Genomic DNA, 17,196 nt, shown 5'->3' with positions numbered 1-17,196 from the left:
TCTAAGAAATCTAAGGTTCAACATTTCTTCGTTGAAGGTGAAAAGCTTTCCTTGCTATGTGCTGATGCCATTGAATAGGTGATGTCCTTGCCAAAACAACGCGCACAGCTTTTCGTTGAAGGTGACCTGTAAAAGATGAGTGGAATCCATTGAAGGGTGGGGGTTATCGCAGTTTCCAGTCCTGTCTGTCACAAGCTGAAAGAACATGTCTCAAGATGACTAATATCCGGCTGTCAAATGTCAAAAAGGGTGCTACCAAAAATATAAATACGCTGGTTCTCATGTATCATATATAAAAGACAGACCACAATTGTAAAAATATCCCATGTCTTTTTTTGGACAGGTTATGCATATCGGCGCTGTGACATGAATGGTACGTGGGAACTGGCCACCAGCAATAACAAAACCTGGGCCAATTACAGTGAATGTGCCAAATTCCTCACACATTACAACCAGAACCACGAGAAGGTAAGGTCCTATTGGGACAAACTGACCAGAACCGTACAGCCACATCCTTATTACCAGCAGGAGTGTCACAGGAGGAGAAATGGATAAAGTATTGATGTTCATCTGCACTGAAGGATTTCAGTATCCAGCATTAGATTTTACCTTCAAACTCATTGTGGATTTTAAATTTTCAGCAGCCTTTATAAAGGAGCCAAAAAAAAGATCCATCCCTATGCCTAGTTACACTTTTATCCATAAACTTTGATAATATTTTGATTGATGGCAAATGGGCAGTGTCACAGTAAAAAAGAACCAAGGATCTTACTCTGAAAAGCTATCAAGGCTTGATGTAATTACAGTGAGCATCAACAGAAACTTCTCATGTGGTGGAGCTGGGAGTTTTAAAATGAAGATGGAGATTCAGCATGATGTTTTCCCTTAACCCCATTTTACAAATGAATACACATGCTATGTTTTCCCCCAATATAGTATAGTTTGTCCTAATAACCTTGATTGCAGAGCTCACAAATAAGTGTAGAAATTAAAGCAAATCTTGCATGTAATTATGATTCAAAGTTAAAGAAAATGTGTGGCTCAACCAGCCTCTAAGAAACCATTGAGCCCAGAGATCTATTCTCTCAATAATAGCATACTGGTTCTTGTCTTCTCAACCTTGATTTCCGTTAGACATAACACAGGTTCAGTCACTTCACCTGTGCTTAACCTGCTCGACTAACAAGGGGATGAAGCACTTATGCTACAGTCAAAATTGCTCAAGGATGTTACATCCTCAATGAATGATCAGTCAATAAAACTGACAGAAGAATTCCCAAACAGTAACATTCTCAAAGGAAATCTCCAAATCTCTCAATCTGTATTACATCTTCCCCCCTGAAACAAACATCCATAGAGGGGTATATTTCTATTTACACTTTGTATACTTTCAGCAGCATACCACCACATTTCTAACTGAGTCTCAGTCTGCGCTCTAAAAAGACAGGAAGGGCACAAAATTTAAACTCCGGGTAAGTTCAACTGGATTTAACAAGAATACAAGTAATTAACATTTACATGAATGTTTGATATATGCTTGGTACATCCAACCAAACACATGGGCCCTGGGTTTATGTTATGAGAAACATCTGAGGTGACTTTTAGATGTTAACATGAGAAAACTGGTCTTGGGTATTCAGAGGCTTTGTGGGCCAAATCCATTTCACACTTCATTGATTACATTTTTATAGACTGGGGCCATTGTTGCATTTAGAGGTCATGAGGGATTGACATATCATTATATAGAAAATTTCCTTGAATGGCCTCAGCATACTCATGCAATTTATGGTGTCCTTCGAAGCATACATATTTTCCACAATGCTCCAATAATGTTGTGGTTCCTTGTGCATAATGCATTGTCTATACACAGATTATATATGTTCTATAAAGATCTTTGGAAAGATTCTTTAGATGAAGAATTTTGCCAAATGAAATAAATCCTGTCTTTTTAGAATCTCATTTGAACTGGAAACCATAATAACCCTCTCACCACCACAGTGCTGAATGCACATTTTTCATGTGTATGAGATACAGAGGCTCGGTAATGAGACAAACATTAATTGGAAACAGACTCATGTGCGGAGCGGAGTTCTGTAAAATGCACATGCAAATCATGGCATAAGGCTCATTATGTGAAAGCAAATGAATTGCACATTAGGTCCCCTTATCCCTGAGAATGCAGCCATTGGCTTTTTGATATGGTCTGAGTGTAGCTGAGAAGTAGTTCTCTCTGTTGTTAAATGTAATGGATATTGAGGGTTTTGGAAAAACACATTGGTCCAGATTCAATCAGATCAGCAGTTCGTTGCTCAAAGTTAAGCATAGAGTGGCTTATGGATGGGGTGTAGGCCTTTTTTTATTTATGCGGCACAAGCAGTCTCTTCCAAGATATGTCTTATACTGTGAAGAAATTATGGTGCTGGTAGAATTGCTTCACATAGAAGTTTCATTCATTTGCAAGTCAAAGTTAAGGGTAAATGTTGATTGAATCCAGGGGTTGGATTTGAATATGCTGGGAGTTGGATTTTAACATGTGCCGATAGGGCCTCCGTTTTAAGAACCCTGATGCCGGCTTAAAATGTTTACATTGCCGTGCATTCCGACGGTCGTCCTCGCAGCCGATGGAAAATGCGACCGCATGAACGAAACGCTTTACAGTGCAATTACCGGGCACCGCAACTTAGACCTGGTTTTGGCGCCCGGTCCCGATGCTAAACGATAGCAGCAGTGCAAGCTCCAGTTACATCAGCACCGCAGCGTCAATCCAGCTACCGCGGTTAGCGTGGTTACCGCTGAGCGTCCTCTGGCTGGCTGCTCGCTCAAAAAGTGGTCCCAGCTGGAAGCTCACGGCCCTCCCCGCCCTCTTTCGGTCAGCCCCAGCGTTTTTTGGCCAGGCGTTTTTATTAGAAACCATCAGTTACCCAAGCCCCCCCCTCAGTCGCCGAGGGTTGCCTTACTGAAAACACAGCGCTCGGGTTTCGTTCGGAAAACGCTAATTGAAGCCAGTTGTTTTGTGTGGTGACGAATGCCGTTGGGACCCTTTGGGATGAAAGTAGTTGTAATTCTTTTTTTTGGTTGTTTTTCGTTTTGGGGTCATAGTGCATCCAGTCCTGTTTCCATCCTGCCTTACATGTAATTTTCAACATGTTGTGTTTATCACACGCACCCCCCTCCCCCCCTTGGAAAGAATGCAAAGGATCTAGTCAGTTCATCTAAAATGTAATGTTTTGTGCTTATCGTTGATTAGAACAGCATGTTATACAGTATGAGTTAACTGGGTCTAAAAATCTCCTCCAGCTGCTCCAGAAATGCATGACATGCTTGCAGTGAATGTGTAAAAGTATGCTGTTGCATTCCTCTTTGCAAAAACAGGCAATGGATGTTCAGCTCAATGGGTGATAATTTTATGTACCTTTCCCCTAGTGAATTTGGTCTAGCGGTTGTAAGACTCATGTCTGCTGAATTATTGCAGTCCAAGTATTTAGCACAACAGAGCGAATCCAGGCAGGGCTCAGTATGAAGAAGCAGTCTGAGTCATCTCAAAGACTGCAGTCCTCCAAAGAGTCATCATACATGTTACAACACATTTCCACCCCCCCCCCCCCCCCTCCCCCCTCCCCCCATTAAGATGGCTCAGGATCACCTGATTGTAATACTCCATATTAATCTTTTCCCCCCCACCATTGCACTTCCTTTAGAGTGGTTGGTTTTGAGTAGTTTTGATTGAATCTGGGAGTAAATAAAAATCCAGATAACCAACCCATTTAAAATTTTAAATGTTTACAAGTATACTATTGACATCATTTGAAGCAATGCTCCAAGTTCTCCTTACAAGAAAAATAACTCCTTATCAGCTGAAATCCCACAGCCACTAGTCCTGTATGACTTGATTGATAGCAAGCATTGGAGAGTCATTAACACGTGCACTTGCACGCATACAGCTTAGATGAATCTATGAGAAAAGCAGATCAGTTAACTGAAGCCTGTCATGATTTCTACATTCCAAAATATCTAAACTCTACATTAAGACCAGCTCAGGAACCAACCCTGACAGCACCCCCAGCCCAAAAGCCCCCCTGCATAGACCAACAACCACTTCTTCACCCACCCACTCCCAACTAACTTCAGCAGCCACACACCTGTATTTAAGACAGGCTAATTAAGCAGGTGTTGCTCATTATCCAATGGCTGGTCTTTTCCCCACACACATTCCTCACATGCACGTGATTGCAATTACACTGTTGGAAATGAAGCTGGTGGAATAGAGATCCATCAGAAGATGGCAAATGGAAGCAGGACTAAGGATCTTCCAAGATGTAACAGGATTCATTCACTGCCATACACCAACACATTTTTTCCTGTCGACATGCAAGATTTATTTTTAGTTTATTTTAGTCATTTCAGCTTAAGGGAATTCTAATCCTTCGCAATGATAGATCATGTGTTTTTTCTCTCAGATATTCAAATTCCAGTAACCCCACAGAACAGAACCCTGTAGTTAAAGCCAAAAGTGCTCTACTATATGAAGGTGTTTATATATTTGTATGCTTGTATGTAAAAATATATATTATAATATGTGTATGCTTATATTAGAAAACAAAGGAAGGAATATGTGACTTAAAACTTTAAGATGTGTATCTTCAAACCAGTTTCATACCCTCTTGTTGATCTTTGTGGTGCTATCAAACAGCAAGCGGTACTCCCAGCTTTCCAGAGGTTCTAACATTTCCATGCAAATGAGAAGCACATACTTACGTTTTAATAAATTCAGTGGGACACTGTGGAACTCATTACCCATCTTCCCCCTTTAATGTGTGTGACCCTGTAATGTGTTTATGTGAGACATGAAAAGTGTATTATTCAGATGGGTGTCTTCCACAAAAGAGTTCTTTAAGTGTATCCATCACCCACTACTTTAATATAGAGCTACTGTGTGGAGTGTATGGATGTAAAAATACATCAATAAGGCTCTGTCACACAGCAAACACAAACACACGTGTTGGCAGCTACACGTCCTCCATGTGTTCAGAAGCATGTCATGCATCGCAGATGGATATGCCCATGCGGAAAATGGATCTCCCCCTTTCATGTGTCCTACTCTCCCTGCCTACAGGAAGTCTTCGACCGTCTGTATCTCATTTACACCGTTGGTTATTCTGTCTCCTTGGGATCGCTTATGGTGGCCGTTGTCATCTTGGGATATTTCCGGTAAGTAGCCGTTGTCTTGGAAAACGTTCATTACGCGCTCACCTTTCAGGGCATCCTGCGGAGTCCTTGGACACACCGACACAAGTCTTATCATATTGGTTTTCTTTGATGTTACCATGGAGATTTTGACTGTGTTAACATTTCAAGGTCTGAATGTATTCTTCAGTATCCATTTTATCTCTGAGCCCCTTTGTTTGAAATTTTATTTCAAGGACTATGCAAGTTTAGCCTGTATCAAAGTTAGATTAGAATTAGTCATTTCCGTTTTTACAATGTAATATTGTTTGTGTTGTGAATGAGCTGGTTGCAAATCCTTAATATTACTGTGCAGCAGCAGTGTATTCCAGGGTGCTGTTGCGTGTAATGTCAGTCCAAATTGTACAAATGCATTTGCATCATGAAACCGAGACAGCAGAAAAAGTGCTCTTGTGTGCGGTTATTTTTAGCTTTACCTTTTCTGCTCGACTTTTTCAAAGGTTAGACGTGAACTCCTTATACCGCAGCTGATGCTTTCAGGCCAATTTGTAGTCTATAACTCAGAGATGTTTATGTATGATGTCCCTATTGCAAAACATAGAAGAACATAAAAGGAAGAGGAAGCACTGCACTGAGCTTAATGGTGTGTTAACAGCTTTTTAGGAATGGTTATGGCGTCATCAGGATTCTGAAGTCAAGAGAAAGCTATTTAAAACTATTCAGATCCATGCATTATGTAAATTTTGAAAGTGTTGTGTATGTTTTCAGTGACACTGCATAACATAAATAGAACAGAGACTAGATAGGGAGGGTAAAGAATCCATTCCGTGGAAAAATCCTTTGCAATATGACACTTGATGGATCTCATTTTCCATTCCAAGACTGTGGTCACATTGGATTGGGATAGCACTTAGGGAGCTGTTTGTATTTAGTTGAATAAAGGGTGCGCGTGTATGTTGGCCAGCGAACAGTCAGATGGTATAGCTGGCTGGATTTCGCATCGTAGAAGCTATAATGCCGAACACAACTGAGAGTGAGTGAGAATGAAAATGGCTTTTCACCTTGATTCTCAAGGTCTGCGAGTGTACCTTTGCAATGATTGGCTAGTAGTGTTGCCATGCAATCTTTTCCTTTTGAATTAGTGAAGTAAAATAGTCTGAGGGCCTGGTTAGAAAATCTGACATTGAGATTCTTATGAAATATCCATTACTGTGGGAAATCCTCCTCAAGAGATAGGAACATATACATTAGAACAATTGAACAAAGATTTTTAATGAGACGAAAAAGGACTTTTCACTTATTGAAATCTGTAAGGATAAAATTGCTAGATTGTTAGATGTCCAAACAATTCTTACATTCACCTAATGCTTCTTCATCTGGGCAGTGCAGCTGGCCAATCAGAACAGACCACAAAAGACATTTGGAGTGTGAAAGGAGTGATAAACCCTGAATAAAATATTGCGTATGATATTAATGTATACTGGCTTCTTCCTGAGCATTTATCTGAGATGACTATTTATCTGAGATGTCGCAATTCATTCTCATAGAAGGTTCCTCTAGATTGCTTGATGTCATGATGGGTTACAGTTAAAAACTCTTCAGCTGTCTAATAGGAAAACACCTCAACCATCAGCAAACTAGGTGAGGATCCTTTGAACAGGGACGCTGATACAAAGGGGAAAAAACTGCTGTTTTAAATAAAAACTCCCTTTAAATTTGGAATGAGTTAAGTCATGTTTTGTAAAATCAACCTGGTTGCGGTAGAAATTATCATGTGTTTTTGTCAATTTGGAGGGACACAGAAAGTATTAAACACATGGAATTAGTTTTACCCAAAGAGACTCATTCTTAAGAGGCTCGAAGGAGATGAAATAAATATCGAGAGAGTTGCAGGTTTTTAGCCAGATGCCATGAGTGGTGACAGCTGAATGTTTGGATTGGTGTCTTTCGCACTTTCCGTCCCTGCGTCCAACACCCGCTCTGAGAAAGTTTTCAGTTTAATGGCGCAGGGAGCAAGGACAGAAACAGAGTGATAGTGTGTGGGAGCAGGGCTGTGGGTGAAGCTGAACCTCAGCATGCCATGTGCAGATGTCCAGGAAGGATAACTTCACCAAAACTTGGAAAATTCATAAATTCATACACCATCCATTCCCTTACAGTTCACTGGTTAGACATATTGAAAAGCAATAAAACTTTTGTTTTTCTTTCATGGTTTGTTCACACCCTGATGCCAGTGAGTGGCCTTTGCCCTCTTTAATGCATGAGTGATGAATCTGTGCTTGATCAATAATTATTCACAACAAGCTTTTTTTTCCCCCCTCAGAGAAGTCAAAGCCAATGCAACTGACTTTCCTGAAAAATGTACATTTGCTACTGAATTGTTGAGATATATGTTTAACTAACTTAGCCCTATATAAGTTAGTTAAAACTGAGGATAGACTAGTTAAGATGAGGTTAGGAAGTTGTTCTGTGTTATGACACAAATGGGTGCCTGCTGATCAGCTTCCCTCTGTGCTAATCGAGTGAGACTATTGATCCGATCAGACCATGATTTATTGGGAAAAAAGGGAATGCAGCTTTTGGAAAGAATCCACAAAAAAAACATGAACAGAGCATGCAAACGGGTTGGGCAGCCTCAGTTTTTTTTTTCCACTTGACTTAGTAAACAGCCCTCGTCTGTGCCTTGTTCGCGAACTTTCTGGTTAACGTGACTTTGTACGCTGCAGACTACCAATGACCGCCTTTTTTAAGAGAGCCCTGAACTTGCCTCCAGGAAATATCTAAGTCAAATGTGTTTAATAAGGCCTCCCCAGGGCTCCCCTGGCTATCGTATACCCTTTTCGGAGCCATGCCCCGCATTTGACATGTCAGAGACTCGGCTCCCCGATACGCTCGTTCATAAATATTTGCAGGGGGAATGGTGGGACGGCCTACATTAGCGACAGTGTTTCGCCACTCTCAGAGAAGATATTTGTTAGGCCGGCGAACAGTCGTCCTCTACACGGCTTCAAAATCAATATTCCCCAAAGGACCGCTAGTCAAATACCGGACCCTCTAATATGCTACATTGAAGAGGCTTTGGCACAGGCACCACCATCTGCCTGACTATGTAATGATTAATTGGTTCACATAATTAAGTTGCTGATTGACGAAGAAGTGCCCCGAAGTTCACTTTAAATGATTTTGCGATATTCAGAGCAATACAGGCTTTCACCTTCCAAGTCGTATAAACGAAAAGTGAACAGAGCAACAGTAATACATAAATTGTAATTCTGTCCTGGTTACACAATCTGTTAATGAATGGATCCTTCAAGATTATTTTGGTGGGGAAAAATGTAATTTGTGCCCAAAGGTAGCATGGAACATTGCCCCACAATTCCCGTCATCCATAGCTGTAGGACGGATTCCTCTTTGTATTAAGAAATTAACTGGACAAATTTCCCAAGACTTCGTCATTCAAACGTTTTACTTTTCTCTGTAATGCTTCCTCTGCTAATACTTTGGCCTGGTTTCCTCTGTGGTGTGTATTTTAGGACATCCTTGGACCTCAGTCATCACCGTAGACACATTCCGTTTCAGTGTGACACTCAGATTTTTTATCAACCCTGTACTAATTCATTAATTCTCGTGTTGACAAAACACAGTGTCCTCTGCAAATAAATGTCAGTCTTCACCTCTTTCATATAACTTTTTTCTTATTTCTTATTCTTATTTCTCTGTTTTCTTTTCCAGTTTTGTGAATAGTAGTCAAAATACTTTTTATATGAAATGTGTGTGGCCAAGGGTGAGCCATTGCTATATATTTTTTTACAAAAGCATTCTTCTATGATTGATCCTGACCCTCCACAATGGCAGCATTTGAGCCAACAGTAGATGAATATGAGGAGTCAGTCCTCAAAGGAAAAAATATACTCTGTCCTAGCAAGATGGCTGTGTTTGTAATGTAGGGGTACAACATTATATTTCCCTTGAAAGGTATCTAGCTATCCAGCACTTACAAGGAGAGCATTCAAAAGCAAGACATGTCCCTTCGAGACCTGTATAAAAGTTTTGATAATAGTCTAGCTAAAGGTGATGCAATAATACAATTAAAACAATAATAACTAAAACAATAGTTTTAATTGCAATAAGGTGATAGACCCTCGTTGTTACAGCTTATACAACATTACATTACTGTTATTTAGCAGACACTTTTATCCTGACCATACTTACATAGGTTACAATTTTTACATGTCATTCATTTATACAGTTGGATATTTACTGAGGCAATAGTGGGTCAAGTATCTTGCTCAAGGGTATAGCAGCAGTGTCCCAGGGAGAATTGAACCAGCAACCTTTTGGTTGCCTTTCTGCTTACACCTACGCTACACTGCTGCCCCATTTCAGAATAATGAAAAAACAGCAAATCGGCATGCCATTATTAATTACATTTATAAAGGTCTATTTGTAAAATTAGATATGCTTGAGGGGGTTCTTAATGCATGAAGGAATTGAAGGCAGGCTTCAGCAACAAAGCCAGATGCACTCAAAGGACATGATTCAAAGGAATTCTTGTGAATTTCCCGGAAATTGAACTTTAAAATCATTTGTATGCCATCCAAAGTTCTCCACTGGCTCTTATTAATCACCTTACCACCATATTTGAATAAAAGGAAGGATAAGAGGTGACAGCAGTCTGAATTGTTCATTGGCAAAAGACGCTCACGCTGCAGTAAGATACGGGTCTAATTAACCAGGATCAATTTCAGTAAGTGTTTTACATTTGTGGTGCGTCTGTGTAATGCAGCCATACATGCCATTAGTCAGAAACAAGACAAAACAAGCGATTACAGAAAAATGTAAAATTATGAAAGAAATTCTGAGGTGTTATCTTGACTCTGCGGGACTCTAAATGAGTGCCAAAAGAGAGACAATAGAATTTGTTATCATAAAATGCATTATAGAAAATTCAAAACATCACTGTTTGTATGAAGTAGTGTGAAATTATTTATAAACGGAGAGTCTGGTTATCTCCTGTAAACATGCAAATTGTCAGAATCGAGTAGCATAGTTAATGCAACTGCATTAATCTTTGGAGACATTAAGAACAGACTGTAGTCAAGGGAATTATGACTTTGTGTTTCACTCAATCTGTGAAAAATGTACTAGCCAAGAGAATAATGTTCATATATATTTAACTCAGTATGACTCAGATGTATACCTTTATGCACCTACAAATGGTTTTCAGGACAGGGATTTAAGTCACCTCATGTTCATTCATGAGAAACATAAGGTGACTTGTCTGGCCAGCTCTTGTTGCTTGGTCATGCAGTGCTTCCAATATTGTTGACTCCTTTTATGGCTTTTTGCTGGTGTTGTACTCTGTTGTTTTGAATAGAAATGTCTGCCAAATGAAGAAATGTAAATGTAAATGTAGGAACAGAAGAAGTTAAACTCTTACAGAGTTCAGTACATTTGTAAATCAACCTTGTAAGGGCCATTACCGATGTGTACTTGATATGGCAAGCCAAACACTGTCTCTGGTGTTAATTTTAAAGCACCATTGGACTGTTTCAGAAAACTTGTAATTAATGTGGAGCTGCAATTAAATTAAATGTACAGGATGAATGATGATTAGTCTTAATTAAATGATTATGATAATTTAATGCCTTAAATTTCAGAAAAGTCCTCTGTGGCATTACATGACTTTTATTTATTCTTGGTATTTATTTTTTGTTCTTACCCAGAGGCTAAGTTCTTGTATGTATTAAAAATAATTTTTATCAGTAGTATTATGACCTCTGTCATATGACCACTGTCCCCCTGCAAAAAATATATAAAACCATTTCACTATGTATGCAGTGTGCCAGTAAGGTGATTCATGTACGTCATTCATGCATGATGATGCATGTCTGTAATAACAAATTAGATTTAGTGTTGTTAAGAAGATAAGAGGAAATTAATATACAATGAAAAGTTCCTCTCATGCCATGCCTTTCATGCAAATATATTGCTTAATAATGTCCAATCATTAAAATTGTTTTGCAGACATATTTAAAACAGGAAATTATCCTTTATGACCGAGCCAAAGCAGCTGGTGGATGCATTTCAGAACCTTTTAATAGTCCAAATAAAATAGGCACACCCGAAATTAAAACTGAGATACTTTTTCCCCCCACACATGGTTCTAGTTTACGCCACAGTGTGTTCTGAGAGATTTTGAAACTGACCCATATCCCCCTAATTTAAACACATTACACATCCTCAAAATTGGATTCAGTTGCTCTTAACTACAGCGTACCAATTGCGGGTTATGCTTAAATCATCAATGGCAGAATCGCCTCTCAGTTTGAGACTGGGGTAAATAATTGTTTATTTTAAAATGTCTTTTTACGACATGGGCCTGTGTGTAATCTTACAATGAGTTTTGTCTTGAACTTCGAGTTACTTATTTAAGCAAGTGCTTTATTGTGTTTCTCGCAATACTTTTCTTTAGTCCCAGTCATGTAACTGCTTCATATAAAAATATGGAAAAAATAACACTTATTTAGGTTTGTTGCTTGAAGATTCAGATTCACTCAAACCGTGAACATAGTGTACCAAACATGCAGAATTTTGCAATTGTAGTCTTTTACACACTGCAGTCCCCATGCCGGGCTTGCGCAGACATAAGACAATTCATGTGCTCATCAGTGGGAACCCAAATGACCAACAGGGGTCACTGGTGAGCACTGATCGCTTTTTTTATTTAATTTAATTTAGTTTCTCCAGATACAATAAAACACATTAACACCATAATACAGGACATGTCAGGAGCTAAAATGAATGTACTGTCTCAGTAATGTTATGTGTGTGGGGATGTCAGAAAGGAAAGCTGCCCTCCCAGTTAGGAGCAGTGGGTGGAATGAATAAGATGATGAGGCTCAGCAGAGGCCTGAAAATTGAACAGTCCGAAGGGTTCACCCCTGTGCTGTCAAGTGGTCCTCTCAGTGGGTGTTGCACTGGTCCTCCCGTTCATGCTATATCGCTTTGAGCCCTTGTGACTCAACGTCCTGGCTTTTCAAGCCCCTGTATCTCAAAAAAAGTGCAGTGAACCTTGAAGTAGCTCAGATTTTGAGGGCCTCCTGGGAGTGAAACTGGCTTTGATTGATATGAGGAGTGCAAAAGTATTTTCAAGAAAGGTGTATTTTGAGTCAATGTGTGTGTGTGTGTGTGCGTGCGTGCGTGCGTATGTGTGTGTATATATATATATATGTAATATCAATATTTGTTTGCATCAGACCTGACGTCTGTATCTTGTCAGCAGTATTTACTTACCCCTTTTTTTTAACTCTTGAACAAACTCAGTGCCAGTGCTCAAAATATTTTTTTTCCATCTAAAAATACTCTACCTGACAAGACGAGACTGCGCCATTCTCTGGAACCGGAGGATGAATTTGAAGGGATGGAGAGAACAATAGCCATCTCTTATCTCTCATCAAAACATGGTTCTGAACCAATGCCCACTTTATCTTAAGGGATCTGGTTTTTTAAGTCATATCTTCATCCTGTCATAAGGCTTACTTTTAAAAGGACATATATTTTCAGTATCTACAGCATACCATGTCATTTCATCCAAGGTGTATATTACAAATAGTTAATAGTCAATAAATGATACCAACCTATCATCGGTGTAAGCTTTTGTCAAAATTATTTGTGAAAATATGTAAATGTATATGTACACACAAATGCTCACACTCATGTGATTAGCTGACAAATACAAGATTAAAGTAATGCATCAAACTATTGCAGGATAATCTCCAGATGACCAAGGAGGTGTGTAAAAATCTAGGTCTAGAAGACAAAGTAATGTCTGTACTTAGTATCATAGCAAAATGTGCATGATCAAGTTATTATCTTCCTGGAAAGTAATTATTTTTGACAGCATTAAGAGTAATAGCATACTGTTGACTCATTGTTTTGATATACACAATATATATTTATGATGGTGGTTCAAATTAATTTTTACCAACCATGGAGGCACTAAATTCACTGTAGCTTCCAGCAGTGTGTTGGATGAATTATTTATCACTCTATTTAGGAGGTAATTCAGATGAGCAGATCAAATAACATGGTCAACTCTGACTATGAAGTAAAACTTTTAATTAGATATTATAGATTGCTGGGTCATACTGAGATGATAGCAGTGATAATGTAAAGGACTTCACTTGCTGTTTAGGCTTGTTGTTTAGGCTTGTAATTTCTTAATTTTAGTTCTTTTGTATGGCTTGAGCCAAAATACATATGTGCAGATATGCAATCTACAGTCATTAAAAATAAGTAAATGAATGACAGTACAGAAGAAAAGCATGAGGATAAGAACCAGGTTTGATAATACTTCACAATGCCACACATCTGTTTACAACCACCTGTTTCTGCACCCCCTCCTTTTCCTCTTTCCCCCCTCCCCAACCCCTCCACCCCCCAGGCGGCTTCACTGTACCAGGAACTACATCCACATGCACCTGTTCGTGTCCTTCATGCTGCGCGCCATTAGCATCTTCGTGAAGGACGTGGTTCTGTACTCAGGCTCCGCCTTGGAGGAGATGGAGAGGGTCAGCGTGGAGGATCTGAAGTCCATCACCGAGGCCCCGCCGGCCGACAAGGCGCAGTTTGTAAGTTTCGCTTGCTCGCTCGCCGCAGGCCTTTAGTCCACCGTGGACTTCGAGGGCTCCCCAGCAAATCGCTTCTGGGTCACATGGCTTCACACCCAGTTCAAGCATGTCTGAGGAAGTGGCACTGTTGACCAAATTGAACTTTTTTTGTGTTTTTTAAAGGGTATCAAATGTGTGTGTGTGTGTGTGTGTGAGCATATGTGTGTCAGCGCTTGTGTGTTTGATGCATTGTGTGTTGTGCATTTAATGACACTGGACCATTCGGGACAGCTAGAATGCATGTTAGCAATGTGCAGACAACTGTTGGCGCCTGCCTAATTGGGGACAGCGTGTACATTGTGGCGCCTCGGTTTTTGTCTCCTCAGATTGGCTGCAAAGTCGCCGTGACCCTGTTCCTGTACTTCCTGGCCACTAATTACTACTGGATTCTGGTGGAGGGCCTTTACCTTCACAGCCTCATCTTCATGACCTTCTTCTCCGACAGAAAGTATCTGTGGGGATTCACGCTCATCGGATGGGGTGAGTGAACCAGAGAACAGAAAACCATTCATACAAAAAAAAGACACACACACACACACACACACACAGAGGGACACACACACACACATGCACGTATACATGCTATGATTCCAGCGCGTCATTTACAAGGGCAGATTCTGTCCTGCTGCTATTTGGGTCATTCCACGTTGGTTGGGCTAGTCTTTTAACTCGTATTCATACATCTCCAATTTTTGCTAGAACATTTCCTCAAGAGGTTCTTGGGCCTGAAAAATGTCCCTTTTAAAGCCCCCAAGCTGTTGACATCAGGTTGTAGAGAAAATGAAAATATACTAAAAATCATTTTCACAATGACATGAGACAGGTTAAGTAAAGAAAATTATAAAGTGTTGGCCTTCCTCTTGATAACGAGGCCAAAGGAGCAGCTCATCACTGCTCAGAATCTTGTGGGCATTTCTCTTAAAGGAGAAAAATAAAGGATATAGTTCCCATTGTGCACAGTTTGTGTTGACTGAAGGAGAGAAGTTAATTGATTCAGACAAGACTGATCATCCAGCTTTGCTTTTGATTTCAACTGAATAGACAAATGTGTTCTCCTGAAAGCTCTTAGATCAACGCTTAATGTAAGAATCTTACATTCAGCCTGGTGTTAAACTTGATTTCTTGCACCGGTTTTTGTAACAGTCTATCATCTCAGAAGCTGAAGTCCTGGGTGGTTCATTGCTCTATGGGGAATTGTTTTTTTTTTCATGTAAGATTTCGAAAGGCAGGGCTTACTAGATTTTTCAGCTGCAGTGAAATGTTAAAGATACTTTGTAAGAATCATTATACGTTCAAAGGCACTGTGCTGTTTGCTCATTATAAGATTATAAAAGGTTATTTTTTAAAGCAGAGCTTAGGCTTGAACTGAGAAAACTTCACCTCCTTTTCAAATGACTGTTTGTTCTGCACAAATCTCCCTTCTGTGCAGTAATTGGTCATTAATCCTCTTTAACCTAAGACATGTCCAGCTATTTTTGACTCCTTTCACCTCTAATGATTTATGGCTTTCATGCTTGCCTTAGATGTCACCAGCATGCTCACCCTTTTTGTGTGAGGAAGGCGTATTTAATTCTATCCTAGCCATTGGAGAAAGCAAACTGAAAATGATGACAAAATATAAATGATGTTCACTTTTTTAAAAATGGTGATTACTTTTCTCCTTGGCATGTTGACCGTAAAACCTGTATAACTGTAAATACTAATTTGCAGCAAAAACAGAGGAAAGAACAAATACCTTAATGTTAGTAAAGGTCATCACACAGAAAGTGACCAGAATTACAAATTAACAATATATCTCATTAGGTAGTTGTAAAAGCATAATTTTTACACATGTTCAAAAAACCTGTTTGCGACTCTCCCATTGTGCTTGCATTTGCCCTTCAACCAATTTTCATCTAAGAGATAATTCCTTTGGATACAACTCACAGTCTAATCATTGCAAACACAACATACTCGGGCGGTAGTTACCCAATGGAAGATAGACTGTACAGCAAGAATCATGTCGGCACAGTTTTCATTGCGTCAATTGAGGGGATTGATTGAACAAAAACAAGGATACATCTGTGTTTCATGGTTTTGTTTTAGTGTCTAAGTGCATAAAAGAGAAGCTTGTACCAGACTTAGACTCACCACAGAGTCTGTGGCACATACAATTTCAGTATGTTGAGGGCAACAGAAAATATCCTTTAGATGAATATTTCAGTTGAAAATCACTTTTAACAGATCTTACATTCAGTTGAATTCAGATACCGTTTACATGCTTGATTTTGACAGCACCATCAGAGCTGAATGAATGGTCCTTGGGAAGAGGTGACCTTCAATAAAGTTTAAAAAAGTAAATTGAAACATTGAAAATCTCTACAAGAGTGGGTTGCCAAAAAGAGAATGAAATGACCCCCTGTGCAGTTTTCTGATGTATTCCATCTTCAACCCTTTGATCCACTGAATAGCTGAATAGAAAATTATTTCTCCCAAAAGTGGCCTAAGCAGGCACCCCTCTGGAAGCTTTGTTGTATTCATAATGATTCCTTTAATGGTAGATCATGCTGAACATTGTTATTTTTCTGCAAGTAGAGCCTTGGTAGCCGGATTAGATTTATTGTCATTTTTGCAATTTGATATATAATGGTGCACATTTGAAAATCTACAATTTTCTCTATTGTATGAAACAAGGTTTGTAATAAGGCCAAATGAGGTGCCTTTTCAGGGCGCAATTTTCCTATGTGCATCTGAGTCATGCACATACTCTTGTTGTCTGTAATCAGCAGCTGTTCATGAGTGGTTCTTGTCCAGTTCTAAAATACAAAGTGTGTTTCTGCATGCGTACTAATCTCAATATCATCATTCTGATCGACAGGGGAGTGTTTTGAAGAAAGTTGGACTTATGTGATGCACCAAGCTCGCTGAGTATTGTCGTGTCAAAAGTGGTCACTGTGATGCAATGTGCCAGGAGATGTACCACATTGAAGCCCTCTCCTGCCCTATGGCTGAGGATAAGTCTGAGAGTGCTTGGTGTAGCAGCTATCAGGATCATAATTAGCTGTTAAAACAAAAATCAGAGCCTGACACAACTGTGGAATGGATAATCCACTGCTCAGTATGTTTGCTTGTATATTTTTCTACCCCTAACCTTATCACATAATGGGATATACTGTATATATGGTGTTCACCTTCAATTCCGATTCAGAAGTCTATCACAGCAGTTGCATCTCCAGAACGTGAATGAGTGCAATAATGAGCCCGAACTTCTATGTAGTACTCCACATAACACTTCTGAACATTACAATTTCTCCATCTCCATGAGACCCACTTTGGTGTTTGCCCTGACATCTCATAAATG

At 39.5% G+C, this 17,196-nt stretch overlaps 1 protein-coding gene across 1 annotated transcript in view; it reads left to right on the top strand.

The window, feature by feature from the left end:
* Positions 1–17,196, top strand: part of pth1r (parathyroid hormone 1 receptor) — a 135,064-nt gene that overhangs the window by 103,588 nt on the left and 14,280 nt on the right. The window contains exons 5-8 of the mRNA XM_036519555.1: positions 344–468; positions 5,114–5,208; positions 13,631–13,817; positions 14,183–14,336. Coding sequence (XP_036375448.1) covers positions 344–468; positions 5,114–5,208; positions 13,631–13,817; positions 14,183–14,336 — 561 coding nt within the window. The remainder of the gene's footprint in view (positions 1–343; positions 469–5,113; positions 5,209–13,630; positions 13,818–14,182; positions 14,337–17,196) is intronic.

This window comes from Megalops cyprinoides, chromosome 24 (assembly GCF_013368585.1).
Source record: "Megalops cyprinoides isolate fMegCyp1 chromosome 24, fMegCyp1.pri, whole genome shotgun sequence".
In the NCBI taxonomy this organism is placed as follows: Eukaryota; Metazoa; Chordata; class Actinopteri; order Elopiformes; family Megalopidae; genus Megalops; species Megalops cyprinoides.
This window is presented reverse-complemented; position numbering and strand designations above follow the sequence as displayed.